The sequence below is a fragment of the Crinia signifera genome, chromosome 7, assembly GCF_055691185.1.
Source record: "Crinia signifera chromosome 7, ASM5569118v1, whole genome shotgun sequence".
NCBI lineage: Eukaryota > Metazoa > Chordata > Amphibia > Anura > Myobatrachidae > Crinia > Crinia signifera.
This window is the reverse complement of record NC_139223.1, coordinates 109,233,889-109,246,076: the sequence shown is the minus strand read 5'-3', so window position 1 is coordinate 109,246,076 and position 12,188 is coordinate 109,233,889. Positions and strand designations below refer to the sequence as shown.

The following is a 12,188-nucleotide window of genomic DNA, read 5'->3' as shown; positions in this document are numbered from 1 at the left end:
TCAGTGAGATATATATATATATATATATATATATATATATATATAGAAGCAAAGAGGCTGGCACTCAGAGGACTTGATGTGAAAACAACTTGTATTAGTACAGTAGCAGAATTCCAGGTGTGTAATCAGCAGCACCAGGGATGTCCTGATTTAAGGGTTTCCAGGGTCACATTGATCTAGATGTTGGAATATCTACCCAAGTGATAGGTCGGGGGTGTTATAGCATAGGGACCATTGGAGCCTTTCAAGAATCTGCTATGCTGAGAGAGCCTGTATGCTACTGCCTGTAATACCAACTGCATATGAATTAACCTGCTATGCTGTAACCTGTTGTTGAGAATAAACAACAAAAGTCTTCATCTGAGACCCTGTGTTTGCAATCCTTGTCACAATTGGTGGAGAATGCAAGCACAGAGCCACAGCCTCAGCAGTACACAGTGTACAGTATGAGCTGTGGGTGAGAGATCAATGTTTTCTTCTTCTTCTGTGGTTATGCATTGTGCTTGCAGCCTTAAAGGGCCATTTCATTATAAGCAGACTGTTTGCTATTGAATGTTAAATAGCCAGCAAAGCAGGCAAGTGTCGGCTTGGTCTATTTGATAAGCCGGGCACGTTATATTAAACCACCTAGGTTTGCTCATAAAGGGGAAGTGCAGGCCAATATAGAGGCAATACTGGGAAAATTTGCTGAACTGGCAGCTGGGCAGCAGAATATGTCTGAAAGACAGCAAGCGCAGATGCAGATATTTCAGGAGGAATTAAAGGCGATGAGAAAAAGTGACCCAGAGCGGGAGAGGCTACTGAAGCTCACACCAGCTGATGACATAGAGGCATTCATTTGCACTTTTGAGCGCACGGCCATGCGGTTGGGATAGCCTGCAGAGGAATGGTCTGACAGGCTGGCTCACTGTTTAACAGGGGAGGCAGAGTAAGCGTATGTGGATATGACTGTGGCTGGGACATGCTCCTATCATAGCCTGAAAAAGGCTATGCTGGACAAGATTGGAGTGACGGGCCCAGAAAAGCACAGGAGTTTCATCACTGGCAGCTGGAGGGCTCTGAGCCTACCTGGATTGAGCTGGCCAAACTAGCCAGGCTGGCAAGGGCCTATTTGCAGCTGGATAAAAACTCTGCAGTGAGGATTGTGAAGGTAGTCGCACTGGACGATTCTTCGTATAGGGGTGATCTACAGACCACCAGGTCAGGAAGAGGAACTAGACAAGAGCCTATTGCAGGACATCAATAAAATGGCATTAAAAGGAGAGGTGATAATCATGGGAGACTTTAATCTACCTGATGTAAACTGGGAGCTGCCTGTTGCAAGTTCCACCAGAAGTAGGGACATGCTGAATTCCTTGCAAGGAGAATCCCTCCAGCAATTGGTGAGGGAGCCCACTCGTGAGGACGCAATATTAGACTTAATACTTACAAATGGTGACAGAATATCTGACATAAATGTGGGTGAAAATCTGGGATCCAGTGACCATCAAGCAGTATGATTCAAAATAAAGACAGAGACTGACTCATCGCACACAAAAACAAAGGTGTTAGATTTTAGGAAGGCTGATTTTGTAGAGATGGGAAACTCTGTAAGGGATTCTTTGGCAGAGTGGAAGAACTTGGAAGGAGTGCAGGATAAGTGGGAAAAATTAAAAAGTGCAATTCTAAAAGCAACAGAACTTTGTGTCAAAAGAGTTAGGAAAAACACAAGAAAAAGAAAGCCATTGTGGTTTGCAAAAAAAGTAGCAAGCATTGTGAAAGCAAAAAAGTTGGCCTTTAAGAAATTTAAGCAGACGCAGAAGAATGAGGACAAAGAGGTGTATCTTGTTAGACAGAAGGAGGCTAAGAAGGTAATCAGATGTGCAAAAGCACAGGCTGAAGAGAAAATGGCCCAGTCAGTGGGTAAAGGGGGGAAACTTTTTTTAGGTATATAAGTGAAAAGAGAAAAACAAAAAGTGGAATAATTAGACTGAAGACAGAGTGGAAGTTTTCTTGAGGGGGACAATGTAATAGCAGATAATATTAATAATTATTTCTGCTCAGTATTCACTGCTGAAAGAGAGGGGAAGGGGCCACAGTTAAGTTGCAAGTATAGTCAGAAAACTGAGGGAGAGACAAGTACATTTACAGAGGAGAAAGTCCTCACAGAACTCTCAAAACTGAAAGTGGATAAATCAATGGGGCCAGATGGGATACATCCAAGGATACTAAAAGAGCTTAAAGGGGAGCTGGTAAAACCAATAACAGAATTATTTAACCAGTCACTAGCTACTGGAGTAATCCCAGAGGACTAAAAACAGCGAATGTAGTCCCACTGCACAAAAGTGGAAGCAATGAAGAGGTAAGCAACTATCGACCAGTGAGCCTTACATCAGTAGTAGAGAAATTGATGGAAACACTCTTAAAACAAAGAGTTGTAAAATATCTCAAAACCAGCAATTTACAGGATCCAAAACAGCATAGGTTTACTGGGGGAAGATCATGTCAAACAAATCTTATTTACTTTTTTGACTGGGTGACTAAAGTAATAGATCAAGGTGGGGCTGTAGATGTAGCTTATCTAGACTTTAGTAAAGCTTTTGACACTGTCCCACATCGCAGACTGTTAAAAAAATTTGAAGGCTTGGGATTGAATTCTAAGATAGTTGAATGGATAAGAGCGTGGTTGCAGGACAGGACAGAAAACAGAGAGTTGTAGTAAACGGAGTACAGTCAAAGGAGGGAAAGGTTACAAGTGGAGTACCCCAGGGATCTGTACTTGGACCGGTGCTTTTTAATATCTTTATGGGTGATATTGCAAATGTAACTGAGGGTAAAATGTGCCTTTTTGCAGATGAAACAACAGGGTAGACACACCAGGAGGGGTAAAACAAATGATTGAGGATCTAGGTAGATTAGAGAAATGGTCAAGAGAATGGCAACTACAGTTTAATGCCAAAAAATGCAAAATCATGCACTTGGGTCTCAGAAATCCAAAGACTCAATATAGTATAAATGGCACTATAATGGAAACTACTGAGGAAGAGAGGGATCTAGGTTTCACTATTTCAGGGGACTTAAAAGCAGGTAGGCAATGTAACAAAGCAATGAAGAAGGGAAGTCAGATGCTTGGTTGCATAGGGAGAGGTATCAGCAGTAGAAAGCAAGAAGTAATAATGCCACTGTATAGGTATTGGTACGACCTCAGAACACAGTATTGTGTTCAGTTCTGGAGGCCATATCTCCAGAAGGATATAAATACATTAGAGACTGTACAAAGAAGAGCAACTAAAATGGTGCATGGCCTACATCACAAAACGTACCAGGAAAGACTAAAAGATCTTAATATGTATACTTTAGAGCAGAGTAGGGAAAGGGGGGACATGATAGAAACTTTCAAATATATCAAGGGTTTTAACAAGATACAGGTGGGAGACATTCTTCACAGGAAGAGAAGCAACAAAACACGAGGACATGCACTAAAACTAGAGGGAGGAAGATTCAGGGGAAATGTGAGGAAGAATTTTTTCACAGAAAGAGTAGTAGATAAGTGGAATAGCCTACCATCAGAGGTGGTAGACGCAAATACAGTAGTACAATTTAAACATACTTGGGATAAGCATATTGATATCCTTACAAAAAAATAAGGATCAAATATGGTTTGAGGTAACATGTTTAAAAAAAGGGGCAGACTAGATGGGCCAAGCGGTTCTTATCTGCCGTCAAATTCTATGTTTCTATGGACCAGGCTATGCAGGTGTTAGACCACTTGGTGCAGTAGGGGGCCCTTTAGGCCAATCCCCAGAAGTTTTTTATATGCTGGCAGTGGTGATTGAGCGGCATCTGACACTGGGAAAGCTGACTAAAGCCAGGTCAGAATACGTTCCAATACCCAAGCCCAGAACTCAGGTCCCAGTGGTCAAACTAATGGCTGCGCCAACCTTGGGGTGCTTTGAGTGCGGCGAGCCTGGTCATTTGCGGTGGAACTACCCGAAACAAGGAGAGCCAATGGTTTGCTGTGCGGGGAAAATGGCTCGGCCATTGGTCAGCATGGTGGCTGTGGGTGTATCCCAAGCAGAGTCCTCCCTGTTCCGGTGCTGGCCCAGTTGGAAGGCCAAGAGATCTGGGCCCTGGTGGATACCGGCAGTGAACTCACCATTGTTGCGGTCAACGTGGTTCCTCCAGGAGCTGACAAAGTCCAGCCTCCTGTCAGGGTGCTATGCATCCATGGCGATGTGGAACACGTGTCCACATGTCTACTTACCTCTGACCATTCAAGGTCGGTCATTAAAGGCAGTATCGGCGGTGACCTCCAGACCACCTTACCCGCTGATCCTTGGCTGTGACTTTCCATTAAAGTTGGTTACCTGGCATGACACCAACAAACCATCAGCCACTGATGCAATTCAGGGGCCAGAGAACGGAGACTACCAAAGTTTGGCATCCGGGAGAGATGCTGCCAGTCCTGAACCACCCCAAGAGACTGAGTCTGAGGCCCAATGAAACCTAGTTGGCGAAAAAATATCACTACAGGACTTTGGGAGAGTTCAACGCAATGATAGCAATTTGGTACATGCCTTTGAGACTGTTAAAGGGGGTAATGGCAGGGTAACTGATGCTTTAACATCAGAGGATGTACCCTACTTTGTTTTGAAAAATGATTTGCTATATTGTGTTGCTACTATACAAGGGAAAAGGGTAGATCAGCTCTTAGTTCCCCGAAAACTGGAGTAGTTGGTATTAGAAGCTGCATATATGCATTTGTGGGGTGGCCATCTGGGGGAGGAGAAACCACTCCAACGCATCCAACTAAGGTTCTTTTGGCCTGGCATCTATGCTTCAGTTAAGAAGTATTGTCAAGAATGCCCAGTGTGCGAAAGGACAGCCCCACAGCCGGAGTCTAGGGCTCCACTGGCACCCCTCCCTATAATTTCCGTGCCTTTTGAGTGGAATGGTATGGATCTGAAAGAGCCGTTTGAAAAATCTGCTGAATGGCACCAATACACATGGGTGGTAGTTGATTATGCGACCAGGTACCCAGAGGCTATACCCCTGTGCAATATGAAATCTGGCACCATTGCTACTAACCATGTATGCCTGCTTAGGGATACCGAAAGAGGTCTTAACGGACCAAGGTACCCCTTTTGTTTCTAGACTCATGAAGGATTTATGCCAGTTGCTAAAAGTAGATCGGATTACCACCTCAGTGTACCACCCGCAACAGATGGGCTGGTAGAAAGATTTCATAAAACCCTTAAGCCAGTGGTTCCCAAACTTTTTTGGATCACGGCACCCTAGTGCATCAAAATATTTTCAAGGTACCCTTAGGCCAAATGCTTCTTATTGAGAAATTCCGAAAAAAATATTAAATTAAGTGCATTGTGTTTATATGTCACAGTTGTCCACATATATTATGATTGGCAGCCACAAGCACTGGCTTTGCCTGGTACATTGACCATAAATAATATGAATTAATCTTGGTCCACCATCCCAAGGCACCCCTGCAAGTGTCCTGAGGCACTCCAGGGTGCCTAGGCACACAGTTTGGGAACCACTGCCTTAAGCAAATGATAAAGATGTCAGAGAGTCACAAGAAAAACGATATTGGGATCTACTCTTACCATACTTGATGTTTGCGGTCAGAGAAGTACCCCAATCCTCTACAGCGTTTAGTCCTTTTGAGCTCCTCTATGGGAGACAGCCCAGAGGAATTTTAGATCTATTAAAAGAGGAGTGGGAAGACCAGTAGTGCCAGGATCCCAATGTCGTTCAGTTTGTGGCCCAGTTATTTGGTCGTCTAAGGCAGATTGCGCAACTCCTGAACGAACACATGGAAAGGGCCCAACATTGTCAGAAGCAAAGGTATGACATTACCTCAGTAAACCAGTCCTTTAACCCAGGAGACAAAGTGTTAGTGCTGGTACCCACCACAGAAAGCAAAATGTATGCACAATGGGCGGTATTCAATGAGCCTGATTCGCCAGGTTTTTATGGCGAATTTGTGCTGTTTGGCGAATTTCTGTCAAAAACGGTGAATCACCCTATTCAATGACCACATGGCGAATACATTTGAAGGTTTTTTTCGCCATGATTCACCGAGTAGCAATCGCTATCTTTTTATGGTGAAGTGGAATGTGAACTTTTAAAATAAAGTGTTTTGTTTTTTTACATTTGGTGTAAAAAAATCAGGAATTTTATTCTGAGGAGGGGCATGCTATTTTTATTCATGTGCTGTAAGCACATGAATATATATTTAATTTTAAAAATAATATATATTTTTTTTTTTACACAGCAGCCAGCAGGTGGCGCCAGAGCGGAGCCGCTCATTACATATTCATATATTCACTGCACGATCATTACGATCCTGTGTAGTGAATATACGCTCGCCTGCTGGCACCCCCGGGGGGGCAGCCTGTGCTGCCTGGCACCCGGGGAGCACACCTAACCCCCCACAAAGGTCTGGGCTAGGCAGAGAGACTACCATTTCTCTGCCTGGCACCGTCCTGAGGCTCCCTGCGGCAATCGCCGCAGGAGCGCATATTCGCCAGTCAGGGGCTCGCTGCCCCTGACTCGTTGAATACCGGAGCCCGCCGGCTCCGGAACGTGGCGAGTGTGCAGCGAATCCAAAAAAGGATTCGCTGCACCTCGCAGGTATTCACATTGAATACCGCCCAATGGCTGGGCCCTTATGAAATCATAGAGGCGGTGGGACCAGTCAATTACAGGGTCCTACAGGAGGATAGAAGGAGGGAGGTACAAATCTACCATGTAAATTTGTTAAAACCCTGGAAGGAACATGCCAGTCATCCCTCTTTGGTAGCTAAAAAGTTTCCAGACTGCCAGGTGCCCATTGAGTCACGCTTACACCTGATCAGAAACGGGAAGTGGTGAGCTTGTTGAAGCACTACCAAGATGTGTTTTCTGCCATCTCGGAAAAGAAACAGATCATCCAACATGATGTTGTTGTCACGATCCAGGTAAAACAAACACTATTTTTACCTTTAAAGTGTCTCTCCAGATTGTCACTGTGCTCCAAGTTTGGATATCCTCAGTATTGTATGTGTGCAGATCACAGCACAGATTCCCCACAGTCTCTCCAGTGATTACCTGATGCTGCAGCTGTGCAGCAAAACCTGCAATCTTGCCTAATGTCTCAGCTCACTACAGCTGCACTCGTTACTACTTTTGTTATAGGCCTCAGCAATGCAGCTAGCAAACAGACTTTCCCAGCCAATCCACTGCAGCTTCTCTCCTGGTTATTGGCCAGCCAAGTCTCCTCCCACCTGCAGGTATAAAAGTGCTCGGAGGATTCCCGCACTTTGTTAGAGCTTCAATTGTCAACCATTCAGTTGGATGGTCCTGTCTACTAGTGCTAACACCAGCTCCAGCACAGCCTGACTCTCTACAGTGCTCTTGCATTACCTCCAACTACTCTGTGCTTCCAGGCACCTGTGTTTCTGCCACAGCTTCTCTGTGCTTCCAGGCACCTGTGGTCCTGCCATAGCTACTCCGTGCTTCCAGGCACCTGTGTTCCTGCCACAGCTACTCCGTGCTTCCAGGAACCTGTGTTCCTGCCACAGTGAACTCCAGCCGCAGTCATTTGCACCTGCTGCCAGTTATCAGTGAACTCCAGCGGCAGTCATTTGCACCTACTGCCAGTTATCAGCAAACTCGTTTATTCTCCAAGTCCGGTTCCAGTTTATTCTTCAAATCCAACTCCAGTTTATTCTCCAAGTTTGTCTCCTGTGTTGTTCCCCACAATCTTCAGCTCATCGTTAAAGTACCACTGTCTCTGTATTATTCCAATAAAGACTTTTTATTTCATTCACCTCGTTGTCCTGGTCACGCCTTCGGGCCCTCCTTCATGTGTGAGTGGATGTCTAAGACCCGTTTCGGCTCCAAGGTGTTAATACACCCTCAAGTGTGACAGTTGTGTCTCCACTTGGGGGTGGTCATTAAACAAAGGCCCTCGATGGTGGACTATCTAACCAAGTGATAGGCTGGGGGTGTGGGTTAGTCTAGAGACCATTGGAGCCTTTTAGGAGTCTGCTTTGCCTGTATGCTACTGCCTGTGATACAAACTATATATGAATGTCACCTGATATGCTGTACCTGCTGATGAGAATAAACTACCAATTCATCATCTGTGTTTGTGATTGATCCCTGTAACAATATATATTATATATACACACACACATACACATACAGTATATCTCTATTTCTTTCTCTCTCTCGCTCTCTCTCTCTCTGGAAATCGGTCTGTTTACCTGCAGTATTTCCGGTCTATCATTAAATAGAACAGCCAGGTATTTGTAGTCTGCATAGGCCCAGAATTCAGTCCTGTCATAGTGGTTGAAGGGTCCAGATTCCTCCCGTGCATTTCCTTGGGTCCATTCATAAAACTGTCTGAGGGTTCCATTAATGTAATCGCACTGGGTTTCAAACTGTGGTTCTACAATGAAACACAAGAGAGACAGTGAGATGCAGGAAAATGGCTTAAAAGATATTGTGATTTTCATAATCAATATATTCTTGCGGACACTGGAGATTACATGGAAAACTCATTTAAGCACTTAAGACCCTCATGATGGTCAAAAATGGAATAATGAGGACTTTGTCTCTAAAACTGGGGGATTCAGAACATGTTTTTGCTAAAGTCTTACTGTCAGCGCACAGAGACTCACCTCAGACGCAGGTCGCGGAGGCTATTGGAGGTGTGCCTAGGTTTCACAGGTGTCTCCGACATGGTGGCAGCCATGTTGAAGACCAAGATTGCTCCAATCCCTTTCCAGGGTTTTTTCCCCAGCCAATCCAATGTAATCAGCCCTCCTAAACGGTACTCAGTCTATTGCTCCCTGCCAGTGCTTCAGGTTGCCTTATGCTGTCAGGTTCTCACGCTTAGTGCTCCTGGATAACCCTTGCCTAACCTGCAGTTGTTCCTGTCCAGAGGTCCGTTTGTGGTTTAGAGCTCCTATCTTGCCAGCCAGATTCCAAGTCACAGTTTGCAAAGTCTGCCCAGTGTTCTTCATCATCATATTTCAAGACACAGCTTGCAAGTCTTCGGTCTACCTCATCCTTGTCTTCATTCACAGTTTACCATCCTACAATACCTACTAGCCCTGTTGCAGTTCCAGTCCCTAATTGGCCCCTTTATTTCACAATATACTTTAATTGTTTACTTTTGGTGCTACTGTATATTATTTCAATTGTTATGATTGTTTTGTGAGAATTCTTCATTAAATCTTCAAAACCTTATTCAGCTTTCCTCAGTCTTCATCCAGAGTTCTCCAATTCCTCTTACATGAGAAAGCATTACATACAGCCACCAAGCTTCCACCTCACTCCAACCACCACTTCCTCAGCTCCTCCTCACCTGCCATTTCCACAAGCCAAACCTAGCATGACAATAAGCACTGGCCGAATGGAACAGACGGGTGACCAAGCTGCAGGAGGTGATTTAACTACAGATATCCTGGCTCGCCTAAATAAACAGACCACACAAAATCAGATGGTGCAGTATTGTGCAGATTTAGGATCTATTAATGTCTCTTTCTAGACATGGTACTTGTGTATTATCTGGGCGCCCAACGCACCACATCATATGCCCTATACATTGGTATGCGATGGGACCCGATTTTCCCTTGAAATGAACGGGGAGTTCTTGTACAACCAAAATTTTATACAATCGCATCGCATTGTATGGCATACAATGCCATACAATGCGATGTGATTTAACCCTTCCCGCCCATTTGTAATCCCGCCCTCTGGCACATCTGGCAGAATTTCACTCTGAGGTGATTTAGTGAGGAGAGAAGAAGTGTATTAGAGAGCTGGTGTGATCGTGAGGTGTCGTGAGGTGTTTTCGGTTGGATTTCGTTTGGATTGTGTTGGATTTTGTCGGCATGGAGTTGATTTTCTATAGTGTGGCGAGCCCGAAGCGTGGCAAGTGGGCGCGGAATACGAGCCCGAAGCGTGGTGAGCGCAGCGAGCCCCGCGCGGGGACGCGGAATACATGTAAAGTAATCCGCGTCCCCTCGCCACGCTTCGGGCTAAATTAATCCGCGTGCGCACACCACGCTTTGGGCTCGGTGACTCGCTGCGCTCGCCAGACTATATAAAATCAACTCCATGATGATGTGTATAGTGGGGGTATGAAAAGGTCGGAGGACGCGGGATCGCTGCGCTCGCACGCTTCGGGTTGGCTTTGATAGTGGGGGTGGCGTTAACAATGGGGGGGGGGGGGGCATTTCACATACTAATCACCCATCAGGGTTTCTGTACAATTAAAAATCGGGTCTGGGGGTGCATTTAACATAGGAATCAGGCATCAGGGTGCCTGTACACTTAAAATTCGGGTCGCATTGCATCGCACAGATTTTTGATTGTACAATGCCCTACGATGGAAATATTGGGCGCCCAGATAATACACAAGTACTCTAGACATTTCTATGCTTATTTTTTTTCCTTCTTTTTTTAAAAACATTGCCAACGGTTTTTAAATTTCTTCTGTCCTTAACCCTTTGAGTGCCAATATCTGTGAGAGATATACAAAGTATGAGTCGCTCACATGTGTTCTATAACATTTGTTATATAAATTCAAATAAAAAAAATATGTTTGTGTAAAAAAAAGATATTTCCTATAGAAAGTAAATATTACAGGTCATTATTATTAATAAAATGTTTGCATGTCAATATTCACACATTCTCTCAAAGGGTTAATACTAAATTGATTTGCCATTATATAAGTTTTCATTATGTTTTCTTTCTGCCATTTTTCTCTCTTTCTTTCCTATTTCCTATTGTGGTTTTCTTTCCCTCTATTTTCTTCTCTTCAGTTTAAAGATATGCAGCCATAGTTTTTATATACATACAGCGCATAGTGCGTGGTGATGTCATAGACCGGCGTCGCACGCTGCCGGACGGACCGGATGACGCCCCTGGATGACGCTCTCCTGTGACTGCCGGAGGGGTATAAGGTGAGTACTTCTATGTATGTTTGTTTGTAACCTGAAGAAATTTCCACTGAGAAAGGAAACGTCGTTAGACTACCTCTGACTTGTGTCATTATTTTTGGGAGACCCGAGTGCCACTGCATATGAGGCGGGTGTTTGTTATGCAAAAAAAATTATCGAATTTAAAGAAATTCTTTTTAGAAAGTAATCCGAAACACAAACAGGACACAAAAAAACCTTGCTAAGGAAAAAGGTGTTATAAATTGACATGCTTACTGGCCAATACAAGAAGCCTGGCAGGTAAGATGGTTGAGTTTGAAACTTTGGCTTAAAGGGACCACTACAATATAATTGGTATAACAGATATTGTCAGCTCTGGGGCTTTTTGTGTTCCCGGCTGTGACCGTGGTGACTTTGGACTTAGCTGCGTCTGACAGGCAGGTCGCGGCCCCCTGCCCTGGTCCTCTGGAAGCAGGCTGGGACTAGGGATATGGAACCCTGGAATGGCCTTGAGAGACCAGGGTAAGGGATGAGCAGTCTGGGAACTGCAGGACTGACTACTTGGGATGTCGACGGAGATGTGACGTACTGTACACTCAGGTGTATTGGCTGGATAGGACGGAGGTGTAATAGTCTCTATGGAGCACAATAACTGTGAGTCAACCCAGGTGTTGACGGGGACTGTCGACAGGATCAGGACAAGATGTTGATTGTCACTGATAGTGGTAACTGACTTAGGAGCCAGCAAGGTGCTCAGCGAGACACCTAATACTCGACTGCAGGGATGGTATCGCTGGAGTCTTCTGGAGATGGTATGAACCAGGTAAGTATAGCAGCTTGGAGAAACGCTGGAGACAAGGACACAGGGGAGCCTGGAATTCTGGAGTCTTGGGAACTTTCACTGAACGCAGGAGAACTCTGGAGCAGGTAAAGCAATTGTACAACACAACGAGGTAATGCTCAGGCCTGAGCTATATCCCCCTTGCCTGTCTGTGATTGGCTGCCGGGCATGGCACAAATCAATGCTGGGGAAAGGACAGACACACCTTGATTACTACACAGGTGTGTAGGTCAGGGGTCAGGCTGATGGTCAGCGAGATTGGTCAAACTGGTCAGGTGAGCAGAAGTGTCATGGTGGCACCCATGCCGCCCGGAGCCGGCATGTCGGCGACAAGGTACAACACCGGCTACCCGCGGGCATGCAATGGACATCGCGCCAGGCAGCAGCGCCAACCAGAGACCTTAACCGCAGTGCGG

General features: G+C 45.1%; 1 protein-coding gene across 2 annotated transcripts in view; it reads right to left on the bottom strand.

The window, feature by feature from the left end:
* HSPBAP1 (HSPB1 associated protein 1) overlaps positions 1-12,188 on the bottom strand; it is a 112,527-nt gene that overhangs the window by 48,756 nt on the left and 51,583 nt on the right. For both annotated transcript variants that reach the window (XM_083153612.1, XM_083153611.1), the window contains exon 3: positions 8,247-8,431. In XM_083153612.1, the coding sequence (XP_083009738.1) occupies positions 8,247-8,431 (185 nt within the window). The remainder of the gene's footprint in view (positions 1-8,246; positions 8,432-12,188) is intronic.